The sequence below is a fragment of the Thunnus maccoyii genome, chromosome 10 (genome assembly GCF_910596095.1).
Source record: "Thunnus maccoyii chromosome 10, fThuMac1.1, whole genome shotgun sequence".
In the NCBI taxonomy this organism is placed as follows: Eukaryota; Metazoa; Chordata; class Actinopteri; order Scombriformes; family Scombridae; genus Thunnus; species Thunnus maccoyii.
In genome coordinates this window covers 18,012,092-18,036,176 of record NC_056542.1, presented here as the reverse complement: position 1 = coordinate 18,036,176, position 24,085 = coordinate 18,012,092, and the positions used below count along the sequence as shown (strand labels likewise).

At 41.2% G+C, this 24,085-nt stretch overlaps 1 protein-coding gene across 2 annotated transcripts; it reads right to left on the bottom strand.

Moving 5' to 3' along the window:
- Positions 1-167: 167 nt before the first annotated feature.
- Positions 168-24,085, bottom strand: zgc:158766 (uncharacterized protein LOC100009641 homolog). 2 transcript variants are annotated; one of them, XM_042423809.1, is made up of 24 exons: positions 23,803-24,085; positions 18,936-19,133; positions 16,635-17,874; positions 13,283-13,486; positions 12,510-12,633; positions 12,092-12,185; positions 11,468-11,554; positions 11,022-11,138; positions 10,458-10,556; positions 10,045-10,187; positions 9,820-9,958; positions 9,611-9,733; positions 9,343-9,507; positions 8,245-9,131; positions 7,288-7,537; positions 6,864-6,953; positions 6,021-6,245; positions 5,611-5,781; positions 5,325-5,502; positions 5,061-5,177; positions 4,431-4,709; positions 3,556-3,782; positions 2,093-2,163; positions 168-542 (listed from the first exon to the last, which is right to left on the bottom strand). In XM_042423809.1, the coding sequence occupies exons 1-23, from the start codon at positions 23,869-23,871 to the stop codon at positions 2,119-2,121; spliced, it is 5,271 nt and encodes a 1,756-aa protein (XP_042279743.1). In that variant the 5' UTR covers positions 23,872-24,085; the 3' UTR covers positions 168-542; positions 2,093-2,118. The 2 variants fall into 2 exon arrangements, with proteins under 2 accessions (XP_042279743.1, XP_042279744.1); XM_042423810.1 differs by lacking the exon at positions 2,093-2,163.

Here is a 24,085-nt window from a genome sequence, read left to right as displayed (position 1 = left end):
TGGTTTCACATGTGTGCTTTTTTATCAGTGGAAATTTTTGTGAAATTTTTTTTTTTTTTTTTTCAGCTGCATTCAAATCTTCAGCCGGTTTCACATACAGAACGCTGGCCACTGGTGGAAATACTTTATTTCAAGTAAACTGTGGCGAATAAAAGAATGCAACAACATCTTTGAAACATTTTAATCATCTGTACAAATGTGTCATAACACAGACTGGAGACAAAAGAAATGTGACAGCACAACATTGTCTGGATCGATGTGCCTGCTATTGTTTTTGTTTTGTAAAATACATAATAAAAAAAACTCATCTACAATATAAACACTGATTCATACCTATTCATTAAAACAAACTTTACAGACCAGAGGCGTACCATCGTGACAGTGTGTATTATATGTCAATTTCCAATTTACAGGATCATAATGAAATGTCATGTCATGCTTGAGCTTCATCCATTAAAATCTTAGTGCTCGGAAGCTGGACTCTCGTTCTCATCTCTTTACTGCTGTGGCATCAAGTAGCATTCAGGTTGAGGACTTCACAGCTATGATGAAAGAAAGAAAAAAGGAAAACAAAGGGTTTTAGAAAAAATAAAACTTTTCTACACATTATGCACTCAAAATATTTTACTTGAGACAGCATTCAATATTAAGAATGTCATTAAATTAAAGGGGCCAATTAAACACCTTTTTAGGATGTAAAACGGCATTAAACAACTGAAAATTTTAATGATTAAAGGTTCTGTCACATCAGTAAATTCCATGGTTAGGGTTACATTTCAGTAATGACCAGGCACCAATGTTGAATACAACATCAACAAAGTGAATAAAATGTGGCTCCAACTGTCTTTCTGAGCTAAAATGTTGTATGGAGGACATAGAAAGTATCAGATTGACTCTATTTTCGGGTGGGGTTATTCTAGATGCTCTACTCTGGCAGTGGAGCACGTAATGTATTTTACCGACTTTTTACGCTACTTTTGTCAAAGCAGGTGCACGTACAGAATCCTTGAAATATATTTAAAAGTTTAAGTCCGTAAGACTTCTATAACTTTATACTAAATAACTGTATCACTGTGGTATTTACAAATGACAAGACACTGAACTTTACTTTTATCACTGACTGGAGCTTGAAGAATAAATAAAGAATGTCGTTTTTACGTAAAGTAACACAAGCTGGCAGCAGTTGAGGTTTGGGGGAAGCTGTTTTACTGAGAAACTGTTTTTAGTAGTTAAAAATGCAAAAAAAGAGGAAATACTTTTTATCTATCTGCCAAAAGGAGTAAAACACATGCATATTTCTTAACTCTTGTAGGAGTCTTTGAAAACACAGTGAGGTTTAAGTTTTTATGTATTTCTTTACTCTCTTTGAATAGTACTTCAACTGACAAATTTTTTTGTATTCAACAATATTTTGTATTTTTTTCCTCCTGTTGGTCCTACCGGTTAATTATTGGTTTTTGTATCTACAGGTGGGAAATACAAAAACAGAGCGATCTTAAGGTTTTTTTTGCCATTAAGGCATTTACTATAGAGTACAACACTTAAGTTCTCCAGGTCATCCAATTTAATACTGCTGTTTGCACTTTAACAGTTTGTGCATTTAATATTTTAGTATAATTTTGTTGTGCAGTGTTATCTTTCTGAAATACAGATAATTGTTCCCTATTGGGTGAATATGAACAAACAAAGAACACAGGCATCTACAGAAAATTGTTTTAACCCTAAATGCATTCCAAAACACCAAAAACAAAAGCTGTTGCACAGCATGCATGCGTTAACACATAAAGCTTGTGTGGTGTTTTCAGAAATTTCACCCTTATGTCAAACGGATGCACAGAGGAAAATGAGACAAGAAGAGAACCAAGAGGGAAACACAAAGGAGAACAGTCAGAAGTTTACAAAACAAGCCACCCATCAGGAGGAGAAAACCTCTACACCCATCAGGACACACTGCCATGCAGAACACAACACAGGCACCAAATCACATGTCCACACAGATTAGTATTCAGGCCACGGGTAGTTCCTCACAGTTGTTAATGAGGCTGTGAAGGGAACAACAAAGATGTCCACTCTGGTGACACCGATTACTTACTGAGCTAAAAACCCCTCAGCTTTGAGTCAGACCACTGTAGAGAGGCCTACTGCTATATGAGAGGTCTTGCTCTGGCAAAAACAGAACAGCAGAAAGGTAGTGAGTGAAACTGAAGTTGCAACTGTTCTCTTCCACTTGCCTTCGAGGCCTCAGAGTCCACAGGCTTAATCCAACTTATAACATACCAGATGGTATCAATAATTAGTTCTTCTACGCTGGTCACAATTTGCCAGTCAGTCTAATCAGCCTGTGTAGTTTTCTGTATGCTGTTGAGAATGAAAGCGCCACATTTAAATCAATGTGTGAATGAAAAGAAAAATTAGGTGTCTAAAGACTTTTGCAGATGACTGTCTTGTCTTCATGAAGCATGGGTTCATGTTCAATGAACAGTGACTATGACAGCTTTGACTAGTCTTTGGCTTAATCAACAGATTAGAAATACAAATCTTAAATCTCTTTCTATGACAGATAACATTTGCTGTCCACAGTGAACTTCTTCACACAGACAGTGAAGACTCAAACACAATTTTAAAAATCAATCATCATAGCCAAATTGTGGTTATAATTATGCTTTAAAATTACATAACATGCTCCTGGCGTCAGGCTTCTTTAGATATATAATCACTAATGTTTTTGAAAGTGTTCAAATTTTTCTAATCACTGTCCTTTAACCTCTATTGTCTTTGTTTGTGTATGACTGCAAATGCAAAAACCACATTAAAAAAGCAGGAGCACTTATGAGCGATATGATGATATGCGGCACCGATGTTACTCTCTAAGTTGATGTTTTGACAACCACTTATCTTCTCTTCAGAACTTAAAGGAGTATCATTATCTTTCTATTATCCTCAAGAACAAAATTATCCAAACAGAATAAACAAGCAAAATGAATAAACATATGAAAAATGTATGTATTATTACATTACTGCCATATATTACCAGTGAGTATATGGTACACTCTGGGGTTAATTTACCACACTACTAGAAGTAAATCAGGCTTAAAGAGACATGTAAAATCAATAGGAAAACATTCAGTGCATTATTGGGTAAATTTCAACCTTTTCATAAAAACCTAACTATAAAAATGTTTACAAGAGCAATGAAGAGGTGATGTTATTCAGTTCAACAATTACACCAAAAAAAAAAACAGAGAAATAATAAAAAGAGGGTAAAAGGACAACAGATATTAATAGTGTTAAAAGAAAAAACAGTTGTAGTGCATCATTTGGTTAATTACCCATGACTCTTAATAACATCTGGGTTAGAAAGAGAAACACATGTTTAACCTTTGAACACAGCATGTTCTAAGGTCATATGTTCCTGCTTCTGTGTGGTATAAAGCCACAAAATATAAATGTGTGTCACCGCAGCTAAACCTCCTCTGATAATTCTTAAAATACTCTCTCATGAAACAACATCATATCATTTAAAGTATAAGAGGAAGATAAGGATCAAACACTCACTGCTGTGATGAACTTGGTGCCTTGGGGTTCGAGGTCTTCATCTTTCTGGAATATCGAAGGAGATGCCATTGGGGAAGGAGGTGTGGAGGAGCACAGGAAGGAAGAGGGCTCATTGTTGTTGTAGGAGTCCATGACGATGGCGGGGTGCCCGGGTATGGTGAGGGTACTCAGCCCTGTTACACTGTCACTGGAGGTGCACTGGGAGGATGTCTCTGAGCTCTCAGTTACTGTCACAGAATATATAGACAAAAGTACAGTTCTTTAATGCTGGATACTGTGAGACATCAGTTAACACCACATGCAACATAGAAATCCATTTATTCCCTATTAAGGCAAGTGTTCAAAGAAGTTTACTCAGTGCTTGGGCGGTTGCCAAGTCTGTCAAGGGCTTTATGTATGAAAATAGAAAATTTCAGACTTTGGCGACTCCTAGTGGCAACAACAAGCAAAAACAACACTGTGGCAGATTCAATGCAAAGCAATCAATTCTCATAGAAATGATACAGACAAGGACTGTGTAACTCATTGTTTTAACAGATTTTCACAGAAAAATATGAAGATTTCTTAAAAGGAGCAGATCGCGTTAGATTATTGTTTTTTCCTGTTACATGAGGACACTGATTAGAGCAGTTTAAATCAAATTAGGGTCTTGTATAACACTGACTCTTGAGAAAATACATTCAGTAAGAAAAAGTAAAGAAGTGACAATAAACAGTTAAACTACAGTGTGCTTACACTAAAAAAGGTAATTATAAAATCTTATTTTCATAGAATTTTCCTGTATCAGATGCATCATAAAAATCAGGATAGACACATGTACATTCCCTGACTTTTTTTGTAACTTTTTTACTACAGTAAGAAAAATAGAGGCTTACACATAGAGGGCTGGCTGCCAGTGTCCTGCTCCAGCTCATCTTCTTCTATGCAGTCGTAGGGCCACTGGCCAAAGGAGGGAACACTGGCCATTGGGTACGGATGTGTGAGTGGGTGAGAGGGTGAGGAGTACAGGTGGAGATTGAGTGATCCCAGCAGAGAGGAGGATGACTGGCTGCTGGAGGAGGAGGTGCTGCTGTTGGAGATGGTGGAGTGGGGTCTCTTGAATGAGGTGGCGTGCTCAAATGAGGACACTGCGATGGATGCTCTCGTCCTAGACTCTGTTAGTAGAGACAAAAAGAGTATGAGAGGGATGAAAAGGAAACTAACTGGGTTGTATGAAAAGTCCTGTGGTTGTTAATGGCAAGACATAAATCTTTTTGTTGTACAGCATCTTAGGTACCATGAAACCATGAAAGAGAATTTATGCAAAATAGTTTACTGCAGTTGTAATGACACTTAGATTACATGTGGGGTATTTACTTAACAAACCCTTAAAATACTTTTTGCAACAGAACATCTGTAAGCAAGTTTTTGTTGATTCAGCAAAGAATATGAGGTAAATAAATAAATAAATATACAAGAATAAACACATGTTCAGGCTGAAATAAAAGCGCACAAGAGCAGCTCACCTGACCCCTTCATTATATAGTCAATGGCTCTGTCACTGATGGCTGCGTCACTGGGCTTAATGTCCATGAAAGGTTTACTTCCAATCCCCATGGAAACCATCTCCTGCATACGCAACTCTGCAATCCAAAAATATGGACATCTTTAATGATAAATAAAGGACAACAAAGGATATGAACATCACTTTGAAATTCAGATCAATATTCATATTACATGGTAAAAGGAATCATTTGTGTAAAACTATAAAATCTGACAAAGAAACACACCTCTGTTTCTGAGCGCCTGCCTCCACAGGATCTTGCCTATGATGGCGGTCCACACAGCCTTGACCTCCACGGAGCTGGCTTGGAGTATAAATGTGTCCTGCGACTTCCTCCGACGGAACCAGATCTCAAAGCGCAGCCCGCTGTCTCCGACGTTTTCAGTCATACCTATCTCTGCTGTCTAAATAGAAAAGAACAAAAACCAAACCATAACATTTATTGTATTTATACAAGCAGTCTATAAACTGCCCGCAAAAATTCTGCCAATCCTCAAACAACAGATTCTTACTTTGAAGGATTGTTTATAGATGTAAATGTCATATCCTCCTTCGATCTTTTTGGTCTTGCTGAAGAGGATGAGGTCTTCAAACAAGAAGACGTGGCGGAGGTATTTCCTCCGTCCACACCAGACTATGAACTCATCCTGGCAGCGGAGTTGACTCTGCTCTTTTAGGTTCACCTGGAGAGGAAACACGGGCGTTCACGTGCGTCACAGAGAACAATACAAATCCTGGTGGGACACTGACCTCACTCTTCTGCATACATGACAAAATGACCTCCAGTTCAAAAATAGTTAATGGTTTTAATGACTTCTGTCTTGTCACGTTGTCTTATAATAACCATATGTGGTATTTGTCCTTGTCACTGACATCAAAATAATAATCATGGGAGCACATGGCTCTGTGCCTGTGTACTTACATCACAGCCCCGAATGGCATCCATAGCCAGCAGGTCGTTGCCATGGCGAAGCTGAAATTTGACCATTTCCTCAGCGGTCCGCAGGTCACTCAGCTCCTGCTCCTGGGAATGGCTGCACTCCTTGATCAAGTCTTTCAGCAGCAGGGCATATTTACTCATCCTCTGGATCGGCTTCAGCAAGTAAGACGCCAGGTCCATCTTGTCCCCGAGCTCCATCTGCTTATTCTGAACACAGACACTGACAGGATTAATACTGAACAATCATACTGTAGGTACTTCTGTTTACTTATATATTGTTTACAACTGAGTGATAAGCTGGTTAATGTTGAGCCTTAGAGGTTATTGGCTAACTAATGTTGAACCTGTGCATCTGTGTTGAGTGTTTGAAGTGTGTGTTAGAGCCTGACCAGGGTTTTTGAGGCAAATATTGATATTTATGAAAAATGATATATCAGCCATTATTTGTTTTTTAATAAACAAAAAGTTTTTTTTTAAGAATCTCATAAATTGTGGTACATTTTTAACTTCTCAGTGCTCTCTGGTGGACAAACTATGTAATGGCAACACAGTTTCTATATATTTCAAAAACATTTCTGGTGTTTCTGTACTGTAATACTTTATTTTGTCATACAAGCCTTATAATATCACATTTTCGTGATAATATCGACCAAGTTGATGTGTTGTTCTGGCTCCAGTGTGTATGTATTGTTTGTGAACCATTTGTTTTAGCAATCAAAGTTGCACCCTTCCTTGTTTTTTGGACGCAGTAAGGTGGTTCAGTGTTGACCCTGGGACCTGTCACTCTGTGATGAATGTAACCAGAGCCAGAGTTTCCAGACGCACCTTAAAGAATTCGTTCCCATGGCTGCTGAGCAGAGCGTCGGACTGGGGCTTATTCTTGCTGTACAGAGCATACATTCCAAACTGATCCTCCTGCACACAAGATTAGCAAGTTACAACACCGACTACAGTAAAAAGCGTGCGCTACAAAACACTGTGAATGATTCAGCTTACAAGAGACTGTAAATGTATTTGTATGGATTCTGCGATCCATTATATTCATTTTGACACTGACATTAAGTAGGCATGCAAACTGTAATGAAACAGTGAGATAGTGAAACCATGACACTGCACTGGAAATATTGCACAAAGTTGTTTTGAGAAAAGTGAGGTCAACACATCATTACAGTCACTATAGATGGGAGACTGTTTTTAAGTTGTCAGCGTGCAGCCTCAGGTCATGCTGACTGTGTGTGTCTGAACTCACGTGTCTGAGAAAACAGCTACTGATGGATAAAGGGGAGTGGGCGCACGACTCCAAGTCTTTCAGGAAGTACTGGCTGTGGAAGTCCCACAGTTTCTCCACATTCCCAAAAATGATGCTGCGCTTCCCCCGCAGATCCTGCGGCAAGTCTAGGCGCTCCATCTCGGGGAAATAGTGCTCGATGATGTAGCTCAGAGAGCGAACGTACTCCCTCTCTGTGGAAATCATCTCATCCATGATGTGCTGCACTTTACTGGGGAACAGAAAGACATGATAAGGTATACATGATGAGATTTTACAATACATTATTATAAACAGTACACATATATACAGTGATAAGGATTAATATGATACCAGACGACTTTAGGTAACTGACAAAAAAAATAAAACACCACAAATTTTATGATTAATTAATTGTTAAAATAATTTATCAAGTGAAAAAATGCCAAACACTCTTTATAAATAAGTATTTTATTTGTTTATTATGAATAGAAATTCAAGATTTCATGGTTTAAGGCTTTGTTATACAGAGTTATCAATTTGAAGATGTCATCTCGGGCTATGTGAAACTGTGATGGCCATTTTTCACAATTTTCACATTTTACAGTTTAAATGTTTAATAGATAAATTATATATTATATAATATATAATGAGCAGATTAATCAATGATCGAAATATTTTTAATTGTAGCTATAATTAGTATTAAGACCATATTATCACTATATTAATACAGTATAATTATGTCCATGACTAATGTAACTATAACTATGACATATTAGACTGCAGGGTAGACAAAATAACAGAAACACCATAAGATGATTCTGTAGAGAAGGATCGTACTCCTTAGTTGGTCATTAAAATCATGGTATAGAGTGTTTTTTTGTGGTATTATTTTGTTGATGCCCTATACATACCATAATATTATAATTAATACTTAGAATCAACAATTAACTTCCTCACCTGCTCCGTTTCTTGCCGTCTCCTTCACTGTGTCTGTTATGGATCCTGGAGGGCGTTGACATGCTGCGGCTGCGCCCTAACGCAGGGCTCATCACATCAGGTCTCTGCAGCTTCTTCTCCGCAGACACATTATTGGCCACCTCCAGACCCTTGATGTACACACCCGTATAGCCATGAATGTGGCTGGCATCTGAGTGGCCACTGTCCCTTTGGGTCAACTCATAGCTCATGGTCTTCTTCATGATCTTCTTCATCGGCTGTTTACGGAGGCGGGCCGCCCCGGAGTAGGTGGGCTCAGAGTGGCAGGAGACGGTCGAGTCTATGGTGCAGTCGCTGTCCGTGTCGTCAAACATGGATGGACTCTGCCTCAGTTTGCTATCAGGGGGAAAAGTAAAGTGTGAGGAGGAAGAGATTGAACTGGAGGGGCTCTTGGAGAAAGGTCCAGCAGAATGAGGCTTAGCGTCCTCAAAAGTCAGTGGTGTAACTACCCTGCTGGAGAAAGCGGGCACTTCAGGTAAGAGCACACATCCGTTAGCTCCAGCCTGTTCTGGTGTAGCAATCTGGCTTTCCACAGTTTTTAAACAAGCCGCCGTATCAACATCTGTGGAGTTCGAGGTTGCTGCCATGGCTGTGGCCAAAGTCTCTTCCAGCTGCTGCTTGGTCTGCTGACATTTATGCCACACAGTGTTCCACTGCTGCAGCTGCTGAGGACTCTCCAGGGAGAGCACCATGTCATTCAGTGTGCTGAAGTTGTCCATGGAGAACTTGGATGCCTCGGAGCAGTAATCCTGCAGGATCTGCACTACGGCAGGTGAAAGTCCAACACCTGAACTGTCCAGGCTCAGCTGACAGAAGTAGTCCTGGCAGTGCTCCATCCACTGATTTGCCTATAGATGTGAAAGAGTGTTGAGGTACTTAAGCATCAGAATCCATCTTTTAGCATATTCCTCCTACATTTTCCGACATTCATAAAGGTTTTGAATTTGTCTTCTTTGAAACTCAGTGTAAAGCAATCTGGATTAAAGTATATGCTTAATCCTAAAATGCTCAAGTAAAACGTAACATCACTTTTGACAGAATACAGACTTCAATACTTACAGAGTCATAGAACTCATACAGGTTGGTTAGGATGTCTAGCTGGGTCTTCCTCCGCTCCACTCTGCTCAAAGTGGAGCCCAGATGCTGCTTAAAGTCAATGAAAACAGATCCTGGAAGAGACTCCGGAGACTCTTTCACTAGCTGCAGGCCATGCCTTTGCTGGTGCTGTCAAAACAAGGGCAAGACTGATCAATTTAGCGCCTTCTGAAAAAGCTGATATAAGGATGATTAAGTGTTTTATGTTCTCAGTTATTGTCAAAGCATTTACCACTGACTCCTCCAGGAACTGGTCCAAACTCTTTCTCATCTCCTTTATTTTGGCTGCAGACAAAGTTAGTGATTCCAAAGGTGTGAGATGCTTCTCTCCCTCAACACTGAACCACAGTTTGATCTGAAAAAAGAAAATATTATTAATGGACTGAGGACTGTATTATGTAGAGAGGGTGGGGTAGATCTGCAACAATAATTTGAACTCACTTGTTGTGTTTGCTCCTCAAACTTGTGTACCTCCAGAAGACTCTCTAACTGTTTCTGAGACTTGTTGGATAGGATCACGAGCTTATGGACCTCTTCATCTACTTGGTTATACAGTGCATTCAACATGTCTACAGCATCCCTGAATGAGCAAAACAAGTTATTAGAAACAGATTTTTCATCTCTGTATGTATCCCTCATCCTGACAGCCCACTCCTCCAGTTGTACCTGTAGTTCTCATTCTCACAGGCCTCTTCCTTCCTGATGCGAGCGAGGACGGTGCCTCCCTCTAGACGCAGCCTGTTCAGACGGGTGTCATCTAGTATACACTTCATGAGATGCTTCTGTTGCTCCATCATCTCAGAAACCTCCTGAAATAAACATGGACAGCGGCATTAAAATAAAGACAATACATTTTAAAAGTGAACTTAACGTGCAGTCTTTCTTTTCAGCCCGAAACAAAAAAAAACCTGGGTGAGGACATTGACCCCGAAGCACAAGGATCATGGAAGTTAATTGTAAAACAAACTCCTCAACTTTTTACACCGGTTTATAGGAAAGAGGCCAACAGAGAGGCATTGTGTGTCAGTGGAGACACATAAATCAGAAGGCCAGACTGCCTGCCGGGGGGTGGGTCTGACCTTAGAGGTCTTCAGGTTGCCGCTGTTGCTCAGTGTGCTGATAGACTCCTGAAGGGAGGAGATGGCGGCGCTACAACTGCTGGCAAAAGGTTCGATTTTCTGTGAGAGACGAAGAAAAAAAAGACAAAGGAAGAGGAGGGAGACGATTAGTGTCAAAACATCACCAGTATACTGAAGACAAACAAATATTTTCCAAGAACATAGGAAAACAGCATTACTCAACAAAGAAGGTTGTATATTAAAGAGTCATTATATTTGCTAAAGGCCTTGCCATTCTCAATGTCTGCAGGAAAAAGTGTCTCAGATGTAAAGATTAGATTCAAGAAAGGTCACATTTCCATAACTAATCATGCTCTGAAATCAGAGGAGCCATTTCTTGTAACTACATGCAACTTTGGCAACACAGCAATTAGTATAATTTTCTTTCTTTTATTATGAATAAAGAGCATGAACTCAAAATAAAAATCATTATCTATTTTGAAATGTACCACCACCCTTGTTCTTATGCAACTTCACAAATATGTTATAACGCTGGCCGCAGTCCAGCATCTCTGTCACACCCACCTGTCTGAAGTGGATCCAGTGGTTGTGGTCGTAATGGAAGGTGCCCTCCAGGTCTCGTGTGAGCTGGGTTTGGTCGATGTGCTTCAGCAGGGCCTTCAGAGATGACAGCATCTCAGTCTGTGGCAGGAAAAACAACGAAAAAAGTAAATAAACACACATAATCAGGCCTCAGTCAGAGTGTGCCTCCTGTCTCACTTCAAAGCTACGGTGACATTAACTACCCACAGGCCAATTCCTGCTCACCTCCAATCTCTGTCATCATCAAAGCCTGTAGCGATGGGTTTAAAGGGAAATGTATCAAATCTCAATCTAGTAACAAATGTTCTTATCGGACATGAATGCATGACAATCCCTTATCAAACATACTCAAGCATTCAAAAGCATTGAATCATCACTTTGCATTTGAAATAGCGCATATCCACCTGATAATAAGAGTCTTAACTTACCTGTACATTGATGTCTCTCTCAGGCTTGGCTGCTGCCTCTTTGTCCACCAGAAAGAGAACTGAGTAAAGTGCATTTGGTACTAATGCCTGAAAACACACACATCCAGTAATTTTTATCTTAAGTTAAAATGAAGAAATTACAACACATGCATACTGTATATTTGACATGAACAGCTGAACAATGTGAAAACAGGTATTTAAAGTGACTTATAATGTATGTGTTGTGGTTTACAGAATTATCATCCTTACATCAGTAAGTAACTCATCATCATAACATGATGATATGGCTCTTGCATGTCAGCTGCAGCCAACAAGCTCCCAGCATGTGGTTAAAAACAGACAAGTAAGCACAGGCTTCTCCACAAGAGTCCTGAGGCAAGCCTCACTCAGAAAAATGTCTTAGAAGTGCAGTCACTACAAATTTAAGGTGCACCTCTTTAAAACACCAAACAAAGTCTGAGACTGAGAGGTAGAACAATAGGAAATGTGTAAGGAATACCACATAGTGTAATAACTTTAGAGAGAGACATAGCATTACAGCACAGAGAACAGAGACTCAGCAAGGCCTTAAAAAACCCTTTGGGCGTGTCGGAAGGTAATTACATATTTTCCACTGTGGCTCACCTGCAATTCAGACAGAGATGACAACAGAGCTGGAACAGGCTGCTGCCTCCTGCTGTCTACTACAACAGTTAGACCTTGATCATGCCTTTCTTTCCTAAAACCAAAGTATTACAGTCAGTGTACTTTCTATGACAGACAGTTGGTTACATGTAATAGCATTTTTTGAAAGCAAAGAGACTGGTACTGTCTGATTATTGAGGAAAACTACAATTACATGTGAAAGACATTGATATAAAACATAAAACCTTAGTAAATACACATAATACACTATAAATGCAGAGTTAATGAATATTGGCAAAATGTAAAATGTATTAATACACTTTGAACAGACTGAAGTTCACCTTAGGGATAAGGGAGGGTATGAAAGTTAATGTTGGTTTTACGTAACACAGAAAAATAAACCCTGAGTGTAACTTACCGCAGTGTAGAGTGGTAGTAGCCCAGTAAACAGGTGAGGTCATCGACCGTGCAACTCTCACCTGCCCACACCTGAGCTCTCGTGCACACCTGTAACACCGCCCTCCCACTGCGATCTCTGTTTCCTGGAAGAGAGAGGGCCAGCAGGGGGTCAACGCTTACCACTCTCACATACAGGTGTACTATCACTTTCTCCACCAAGAATGAGACTGTTAAACTTTACAGTGATATCATGTGAATGTTACCCTCTAAGTGGAATAAAGAACGACTGGGAGCATAGACCAAGAAGTTTTTTTTTTAATGCCGATTCATTTTAGAACAAGGGGGCAAAAAACTATCACCTGATAAAGTAATACCCCGTTTTGCATTTTCCACAGACCAAACACAAGTATTAACAAGAAATAAAAAGCTAATGTTGTAAAAACTCGACAATCACAAGGAAGAACAAGATCTGACTTGAGGATAATGAGATTGTTTCTTCTTTTAAGGTCTGTTGCTATGTCTGTGTGGGAGCTGTGTGGGAGAAAAAGTATTAAAAATTAGGAATCTATTTGAAAACTCACAAATGAAAGCTCATTTCTATTTTCCATGTGAGCATTAAGCACAAGAATTGAGTGAAATAAGATTTTGTTACAATTGTCTGTAATGCAACAGACATACAAGACTACTGAATGACTTTGGCAGTTCTAATATGAGTAAGATACCTACAAGAAAAGCTCTGGGGTGAAAATGAAAGCAGCAAATGAAAAATATGACCGAATCACTCATCGCTACCTGGCAAGATCACAGCACCCGATGTGAGCAGCTCTTGATTGACCTCTGACACCAGTTTGGGGAGGGATGAGTTGCTGTAATGGGAAGAGCTTGATGTTGAGGCCAGCCTGATGGCTGTCCCGTTGGCAGCTTTAGGACTGTGTGACTCTTCTCCCCCGTATCTGTGCCGCCTGCTCTCACTGCTGATGTTGTCATCATGCTGTCCTGTAGAGATGATTATAAAGAATGAGCACAAATCCGACTTAGTGGCTAAGTTATATTTACAGAGCATCTATTATACAAGAATAAAGCACAATCCGTCAAAAATAGAAGCTTCCTTTCACCTCAGTACTTAACATCTGATCATAATACCTCATGGAACAAGTGTTAATTAGTGGTGCGCTGTAGTAGTGAGTTCACACTGGCTCATCATGTAGACCAGGTGTTTAGTCAGACTGAGTCATGGGTAACTCTGGCGTTATCAGACTCTCATATCTTTGCCTCCTCCACTTCTTCAGTACTCTAGCCCTCAAGGCTCTGTTTATAGGAATGCTGCGCCTGACATTCCCAAGTGGTACCACGGTTTACAGACTTGATCCAGTTCCTGAGGCAGTGAAACTGCATGCAAATTCTTTATACTGAGTGCAGTATCTCTGTATGCCCCACTGAATACTTGACTGGAAACTTCAGTGTGCCATGGCCCAGGTAGTATGGACAGCAAAATATGCAGCTCCAGGTATTAGACATACATGAGCTTGGTGTCCCCCTAGATATAAGGCCAAAAGTACAGCCGTTCGTCAAGTGAGATCTCTATCCACACACCTCTGAGTTGGGGCTTTTGTTGGGTTTATTTTTTCAAGACAACACTCATGCAGCAAGCTCCCCTACACAAGCGATATCACAGACTTAACCTTCTTGACAGTAAAGAGACATACACGTCTTTTCCTCTATCTTTTTTCCACAAGTACGACCAAAACGCAACATGGCCTGAAGGTCTGGGATTCAACAGAAGGGGAAGCCCAAGGGACTACACTGGGCTGGTGCCAGAGGAAAAGTCATAGGATCACCAATGTCAGTATGACTCATCCTCTGGGGATCATGAATATCTGTACAAAATGTCATTGCAATCCATCCAATAGTTGTTGAGATAGTTCAGTCCGTGGTGGACCAACAGTGACTGACATCCCTAGAGCTCCTCACTAGCATGGCTATAAAAAGAGAGGACGGCACTATTGCAAACCAGGTCCTTTCATTTTTAAAAACATTCAAGACTTAATAAGCTTAAAAATGAACATAAAACCGAGATCACCATGTTCAACCAACTCTGCTGATAGATCCATGATTGTGGATCTGTGTCTGATGGACACCTGTTGTGTGTTGTGTTTTTAAACAGTTTGAGGCCTCTTGTATTGTCCTGCTGTGTTCTGTGACAGTAAACCCTCCCAGCTCAGCCTCTATTGTCTTCAAACAGTCAGTGCATTTCCTGTGCGACTGTGTGGCCAGGCTTGTGTTTGCTGCATGTTTCCTAAATTGCTTTGTTTTCAGAGGAAGTGACAAACGTGGGGTAAAGCCTCCTGTGTGAAAGTCTGTTTTTTTGTGTGTGCTGAACACATAAGCCATCAAAGAGGCTAAACCTGCACTGGTTGCTGGGGCTTTGACTTACTGATAGTCACAGAGAATGTGTTCTGATATTGCACAGTTTGCTGGCTCGTATAAGAAGTAATTACAATCCTTCTGGAGTAGTTTTTCAGAGCAGTGTGAGTCAGTGCAAGTTGGGTCTCGTGTTTCTGGAGTGAAAGGACTCTCCAAAGACACAGGCACAGTTTGAAAGGCTTTTTTTTCTCTTGTGAATCCCCAGTGGCTGATTGGTTCACAAAGGACACTTTTGTAAATGAGGCAACCCATCTGGGATCAGTGCAGCCCCCCAGCCCCAATGACAGTGTAGGACCATCTCATTGTGGGATGCTGGGGTCCCTCTGGTTGGTTTACAGGGTTTACAGGATCTTTTGTTGCCTTTGAAACGTCGTTGTGGGAAACCTGCTTTGCAACAGCTGAAATACAATCCCCTCTGAGGTAATCTCAGGAACGCAACAGTGATGTGATTTAACTAGTGTAGTTTTGCTGAGTGGATGGTGGAGTAACCTTTTAATACATTAAAATGAACACATATATGACTGTCTTTATTTAAAAATCAGCGCACAAAACCTTGGCTAGGGTCTAGCATAGTGCAAGGCTGCAGTGCAAAGATTTAAATAAACTCAGTTAGTTTTCACCTCACATTTCAATTCACGGAAGAAGCTGTATTTTCTAAAAACAGCGTGATTCCCTAGATGTTACTCTCACATTGTTGCTTTCCTGAGCTACTCTGTATGAACCAACACAAAGCAAAACAGACTGACAGTGGTAAAGAAAACATAGTTCTGTTTCCAGGGTAGGGTAGTACCTGTCCCCTGAATGTGCCAAAGAACACAAGTGTTGGCATTGAAAGGCAATCTGTCACCAATGACAGCATTAATGCATCACAGGTATGAGCTGTCTCAACTCAGACTCCATCTGCAGCCACCTGATGAGGTGTTGTAGCTAGTCTTGCTGCAGGGTATGATTACACACCCTGCTGAGGAACCACCATTATCCAGAGTGAAATTTGGTTTTCACAACCCCAGGTTGTATTTTTTTTTTAATAAGTTAGAAATGATGAGCCACGGACCATTATGAGTCATGAGAAAGACATACTTGTCATAATACTGACAATACACAGACCACACTTGTTCGTAGGACCAATTAATTTTTGGATTTAGCGTTTTCATCTGGTTTTCTGTACAATACAAATCTTTTGAATATTGCCAGTCATTGTGAAACTTTCAATAGTCTAGCATTCAGAATTTCACTTTAATAAAACTACAGTATTAATAGCAAAATGTACTTACAACTATTAAGCAGAACAACCTATTTCAGGTGGTCTTAATACTGTATTAAATTATATACATATTTTATTATAGGATCATTATGAAGGATGCACTAAAATGTGAGCAGCATTGTAATATTTTGCAGTTGAGGTGGAGCTGATTTTATTTGCTTTATTTTGTATACAATATACTATTGGGTAGTAAAAAGTCAGGTTTTGTATGTAGATTCTTAATCCTAAGTGTATAAATATATGTACTGGATAAAAAAGTTTGTTTTTTTTACCTATGAAATGTAGTGGAGTAGAAGAACATGTACTTCAAAACTGTACATCAGTACTTTTTCTACCTGTAAACCTGTATCTCTACCTTTGTCTACTGGTAAAGCCTGTAATATGACTGACAGTGATTTACGTAAGTTTGTTTACTGTGACTGCATGAGGTTGAACAGCAGTAACAACATCACATACCTGGCTCCTCTTTGCTGCTTCTCCTCTCTGAACCAGGAAAAGCTGCCTCCACATCCAGCTTTCCAAAGCGAAGTGAGTAGCCATTCATCAGCTTTTTGGGGGAGATGCTAGCTGAACCTCCAGAAGAGGACCGTTCCCGGTGGCCTTTAACCTGGCCTGCCTTGTTAGTCCTCTCCAGTGACTTGGAACGTCGTTCTGCCCGTCTCTCTGCACTCCGCAACCCTCTCTGTAGGTAGAGCAAAGGTGTGCTGGGCCTAGAGTCATCACCGCTGAGCCAGCCCCGGCTACCAAACCTGCGAGCTAATTGTTCTCTGGAGGAGGTCCGGGTGTCTGGGCTGCTGCCTGGTGTCACTGTACTCTCTCTTAAGCCAGCATTGTGCTCTGGACTTTCCTCCAGGATGGACTCAGAGCTGGACCCAAGGCTCATGGGGTTCTGCAAGGCCTCCATGTAGGATTTCCTGAAAAATCTCCTGCTCTCAAAGGCCACAGAGTCCCTTGGGAGACGTCGGCGAGGGCTTGGGTTACTGAGGTCTGTACTAAAAGAGGGCATCTTGGATGCTGGTCCTCTTTCTCTCCCACCACTGCCCTCACCTCCCTGTCCTACCCCACATTCTTCAGTGGGTCTTTCAATTTTAATGATGGGTGTAGTAGTGTCTGCTGTACTGATTTTATGGCTGTCACTTCGGGGGTCCCTGTGGTTTCTGTTTGGCGAGGTGGGCTCCGAGAAGATAGAGTCAGCTCCCTGAGAGTGCAGGGACTCTCTGGAGCTGCGGTGGCTGTCCAGGGTGCCAGTGGATCCACTGGTGCTGCAGGTACTGAGATGGCCGCGGAAGCCACCTCTGCTGCAGCGTGCTTGCATGATGGCGTCCGCCGTGCTGCTGACAAACAGAGGGTTGACCACGTTCTTCCACGGCGTCCTGTACACAGCCGTACCAGTCGTGAGCAGACAGTTCTGTAGTGGGTGCAGGTTTCTGTCGCGTGTTACATTCTGCAAGAACTCAGCTGTGAAGACGCTGCCATACATGCTCTCTGCGATGGGGATTTCTGCAATGGCCTGCCCGCTGGCCGACAGGCATTTTATCACAAGCTTGGCAGTCTTGCGGCCTAAAGGAACTACTTGCAAGTAGAAGTCTCCTTGCTTTAGTCGCACTTTGTGCAAAGGGGCAAGCTGCAGGACAACTTTCTCGTGGATGCAGAGAGGCCACCCTTCATGATAGAGCAGCAATCCTCTGAACCTTACCTGAGAGAAAACAGAGAAGTCAGTCAATACCCACTGCCATGAAACATGATTATCATGTGTATGTCGTGGTTCAGCTGTGGTACGACATGCATCATTTCAACTGACATCTGCAAGACTGTGTTCAAACACATGTTTAACTTTAATGGAGAAGCAACATGTTTTCATGGGACGCACTGGATGAATCACTGTCAGCGATCATTTGACTGAAGAGGAAAACCTGTCTGATCAGGCCTGGTTTCACAGCAACCGCAACACAAATCTTTGCTGCAGCAGAATAAAAAAAAATAGATCCTAGCAGCAAAGACACATAGTGCTCGAGGGTTGGCTTTTTTCATCTTTTTTGAATGTGAAAGCAAAGACTGAGGATGTGATCTTCCTCTGAAGCCCCTCATATTACCTGCAATACAAAGACTCTCACATTGGGCTGTTCTCAGGGGCTAGGCTTAGGTGAAACTATTGCTCTATGGCTATCGTCACAGTGTAATCACCAGAGAGATGAATACAGAGGAATAACGTTTCAGTGCTTTGGTCATAGAGCCCTAACCAACAGCAATCAAAGCTTGTGAGAGAGAGTATTGAGTTTCACTTTGGACCCAAGTGTCCATGGCAGCCTCTGAAGTACACCACAGTTTCCCTATTCAGAGGATGGCTGGTTTTCAGCTTGTTTTCTGAACAATAATCAACTCTGTATCAGTCTGATGCTCTCCCTTCCCACTCAGCAAAGATATTCACACTCAGCAGCACAGTTCTCACATTCTTTTGTCACAAACATTTTGTCTTATCACTTCAGTCGCTTATCTTTCAAGATATGTATTATTCTGTGTTTGACACATTTAGAAAAACAAATGAGGAAGCATTTTTTTTCCCCTTGTTGTGTCCTCACTGCCCCTTTTCTTAACAGATAGAAGCCAAAAAAGAGATGTGAGTCAAGCATCGCCAACAGTCTTGCAGGAAATCACTAAGGTTATAAATCTCTTGAAAGGAATTCTGTAATAAATCACAGAAGGCATTCTTGGATTTCTTGATTTTAACCTCAGGTGATACGTCTGTCAGCCACTCACGCAGGTTTCTTGTTGGATGATCTGCAGGATCCTCTTGGCAGGAAGGAGGAAGTCAATGAGGCAGCGAAGGCCGTCTCCGCGGTACTGCCTCTCCACCACACTGAAAAGCTGCCACAGGACGGTGGCAGCGGTGGCACTGAAGGGGCGGTACAGGGCCGACAAGGTGCTCTGGATGCAGTTGTCCAAAGACTCGGCGTCCTGAGGGAAAGAGAGTTGAATTAGGTTTGACATCATTAATTTTTTTTATGCCTGTGCTATGTATGGTACATTTAGTTCAAAAGACTGCTCAATGCCATGTCAAAGGCCATTTTCCCCAAGATATAGCAAAACATGATACTACATGGACATGCAAGTCTAGACCTGTAGTTCCAACCTTATTCGGCTTGTAACCCCTTAAAACCAAACATTGTGTACTTGTGACCTCTCATCACAGGTTATGCCCTTCGTGTGGACATGGGTTGGTAGCAGGCCAACCGAAGAATGATTCTTACTTCATTTCATTTGTAATGAAATGTTCAGTATTTCACAGGAAAAAAACAAAAACGAGGGAAAAATCGAATTCCAAAGTCGAAAGTTGAAAAAGATGAATTTGGAGTGCCAGATTGTATTTACTTATCCCTTCAATCATCTCTTGAGATCTCAGTCTAGATATTTTGAAATGCAAACAAGTTAAATTTCCGAAATATCAGATAAATGTTGCCTAACTATAGAGAAACACTTATTTACTGAGCATGATCCCACTTAGTCAGACAGTCAGGAAGTTTAAACATGACAGGAAATGTCAGCCATGATGGTCTTTCCATCAGAGCGAGGGGAAACACCTGGAGGGAGTGACGTCATTGTGAGCGGACACAAACAGCAGAACTGGAAAGTCCAGACTGGACTCCAGTTGTGGAACGCTACCCTCTAATAACAACTTCGTCATCACTGACTATTATCTGACCCCTACGTGACCTAGACCGCCACAATTGTCCCCAAGTTGAACAGCTGACATGTTCGACACGTTAATTACAACAGGAACGAGACAGGACATTTGGGACTACAGCAGTCCTGGATGAGGTTGACCTGGAGTGATTGTCATGTTCACAACTCAGGCTATGACCTTCCTCTCAGCGGTCGGAGCCAAGGCCAAACATCCCTCTGCTATCTGTTGTTACCGCGTGGAACACAACAGTGGAATAGAGACATCTGCCTCCAGTGATAACCATACAGATAGATAACGATGCCAGGGAAAGTCCCAAACTATTACAACTGTGTACTATGTTGAAGAATGCAGGGGGTTAAGGATCCAGTTCCTCACAACTACTTCATTACTTTCACTTGAGTGTCCGTGCTACATTTACATTACAATATAAGTGTGTAAAAAAAGGACAGCTGGAAATCAAGGCATTGCCTGTGCTCCGGTGAATTTTGCCTGTCAGACAGCCCATGTTTCACCCTTTGTAGGATCTGTCCTGTTGATCTAAGCAGCTCAGCACCATCAATTAGAGGAGAGTGAGTACAGTTCAGTGCATTGGTACACATGCCACGACTCTACTACAAGGCGCTCATTGTGAACTCCGCCTCTCTAAGTGGTATGTGCTGTACACTGTTGGTGCCCTGAAACAAAACGCCCACCTCCATTAGCAGTCAGCCTGCTTTTAGTGAAACAAAAATGTCTCTGGGCATTAGTCACTGTTGCTCCCGGGAGGAGAAGAATAACATGGTGTTTTATTGGAGGAAAGCTAACAATGGGAGGAAAGCCCTCACTACATAGTTAGGACACACCAGCAAGTTTCTCTTCAGGTTCCCAAGGCAGAAAAAAACAGTGGTAGTGACATGAGGAGTGGTTTTTAGGAACAATTACACAGTGTAGTAGAGACTTGAGCTGAATGACGAATCAAATGCTATTCAACCGGCTGCACAGGCGATCTGACAATATGAACACAATGGCTGCATGACACAATGTTTACATTTAGAATAGTTGCCATACATGCATCACCCTGTAGCTAATTATCTTACATTGTCAGGAAGCATTTGAAGCGTTTCAAAAAGTGTCACCTGGCTTGTGGGAGACATATCTGCATGTCTCAGCAGAACGACTAAGCTTAGCCACCAGAGCTGAGCTTCCCATCCGCTCTGAGGCACAGAGGAATGCAGTGTGTATGTGTTGTGTATGTCTAGCCTCAGACCCTCAGCCAGGACAGGAGCAGATTGGGAAGTCCCACCCTTTCTGATGCCAGGTCTTTGTAAGCTGACTGCCTGTGTGATGGAGGACTGTTGTGGTAATTAATGGCTTCAAGCTCCAGGTGGGACACTTTTGTCAGTGCCATCAGTAAACCAGCTGTTCAAGAGGTGCACACAGCGAGTGAGTGGGATAAAAGACAAGATTTTTTGTCTCTTTATGAAACAAAAAAACTAAGATTCTCTTTCATATTCAGGTATGACTGAGTTTGAGTTGAGTATAATATTTCACAAATAAACTATAAGAGACATCAAATATACCATGAGCAAATATTTTATTAGCTGGTAATTCCAAAAGTGCAGCAGTTTTTAAAACATGTGTCAGAAAGCAAAGTGGAAAAAGGAAAACAAAAAAAGGAATAGAAAGACAAGTGGAAAAAAGTGGTGCATCACAGAGAAAGAAAGACACACAGAGACAGAGAGAGTGAACGAGAGGTGGTCACTGACACATTTAGTGGGTCAGGGACACAAAAGGCGCTGCCTACCAGGCCTCCAGTGGAGCATGAAGCCACCAGGGGAGTGTAACAGGAGAGCCCTGGAGCCCCCATACAGGCTGCTCACTAACCAACCTGCTAACAGCCTTAAAGGCAGCAGGCTGACAAAGGCCACAGGTTGCTCAGACCTGCCCCACTGCCAGGTGCCAGGATGCCAACAAAAGAGCCTAGTGAGACCTCACCATTGAACTGGCAGTTTGATTCAGCTTTTGATCTCAACTATTAGAAATCCTATCTCATGAGAGGAGAAGAGGCGAGGAGAGGAGAGGGGCTGGGAGAATATGCCTCAGTCAAACTTTTGCTTTATGGCTAAAAAGGAATATGACGTTAAATGCACTTAAAAAAGTCTCAATTAAGTGACCATATAACACCTTTGTCTACTCAAAATCACTGCATCCTATGTACTGTTGTAACTTGAATTAAAGTGTACTTCAAAACGCACACAACATTACAGATATATCAAATACAAACTCCATCTCACTACAGAGCACACTCCTCAGTGTCTACAACACAATATTGTATTTGCACTGCAAAAAGACACTTTAGTAAAGGTTATCTCAGCAGATAACATTTAACCTTAGAGGCCACACTGACTGTGCGACACACACACCAAGATCAACAATAATGGCCAACCTCTTGTTTCTTTTATTTGCATTTACATTCCTATGACTTGACAAGTAATGTGATAACTAAAATAAACATCTCTGCTAATCATCAGGCTACAGTATATGTTGTTCAGTTCATGTGCAACATATTTTTTCAATATATATGTTTGTACAAGGGTCATGAATAACAAAACAAAGGATGCAAGCTAAGCTGTAAAGCTGTAAAGTTTATTTTCCAATAAGACTACTGTACCCTAATATAGTAATGGATTGGAGTGGATTTTTTTTTACAGATTCCCACACTGGTTATCAGAAAGACTTGATTCATGTCGCCAGTAGGTAACTAATGACTTTGTCCTACAGGATGTAAACAACATTGACAGGATACTGTTCCTGAACAGCCCTGACAAACTTTGTTGACCCTATGGATTGGTGTTGTACTGTATTCAACACACAGTAACACACACACACACACACAAACACACACACACACACACACACACTCGATTATATTTGATTATGCCTTTGCATATTAGCTCAACAAGAAGAAAGCAAAAAGTGAATGGAGGTCCTTCAACCAATCAGAGCAGTGATGAGCGGTGACAGCAGAGACAAAGGAGACTAACAAAAGTCTGTTGATACCTCTGCAGGGTAAATATAGAATGGGTGCATAATGGGTGCATACCAAAACAAGTGAAGGGTTGATAAAGGAGCCTCACTTATCAGAAAGGATACAAAGTTGTGTACTTCACTGACCCCAGAAATGATAAAGAGTGTGCACTTCATATCTTGTTTTTATTGTTTGGGTAGATACGGGCCCACCATCACTGATGAGCTGAAATAGGCTTGTAACTAAACACTCTCCAAATTCAGTTAGCTTACGTATCAAGACTGCACACCTTATTTGTCTTCCGATTGTTGTGGAGCTTCACGACATTCAGTTGTAATTGTGCATTCAACAGATGGAGAACATGTTGAGGGGCAATCCATGAAGAATCAAACACCCAGTGCCCTTCAAATTGAACACAGAGTACTACAAACAGGCCAGTATCTGATAGCAACAGACAAAAACTTTGCTGAAAATATTTACGCACTATGACATATTCTGTTTTCCCAATGAATAAAAAGAGAAAGTAAAGGCATTAAAAGGTTTAAACTGAATTAAAATTAAGAAATATATGCCAAGCAATAATCAGCAGACACATTGAACTCCCTCATTTTTTTTTTTGCAGGTACAGAAAGCTACTAGCTATGTTTTGGCTACAGAGCAAGAAGTCAAAATATCAGCTGTCTTAAAGTGGTGACATTGAAGATATACATCCCTTGTGAATGTGCATAATACCGTACAACTCCTAAAAACGCTGAAAGTTCCTCAGAAACTGGGTTTATACCCAATACAGAAGAAAACGGAAACATGTCTTCAGTTAAAACACACACAGCACACAAAACTAAGTCACATTTGAAAGAAACATACGACAGTACCTCTCAAAAAGTCACATTAAAACTATAATGGAGGGAAATTCAAAGCATATTTCAAGCTTGTACCTTAATACTCAGGTAGTTGTCACAACTCCGGGACTTGGCTCTGGAGTGCATTTTGCCCAGTGACAGCATTTAGGCACCAGACAAAATCCCGATCTTCAATAAATAAATGTGTCATCAACTCCAAGTGCTGGAATCCAGAGTACAATCCACTCTGTAAGTGCTGTAAGTCATCGCTGTGATATCAACAGGTCCAGTGCCATTTCTCTCCAACTCTCCAGCTCTCTGTGTGCTGTGGTGCAGGCAGCTGGAGCAGACTGATCTCCTGCTAGAGCGTGAGAGAGGC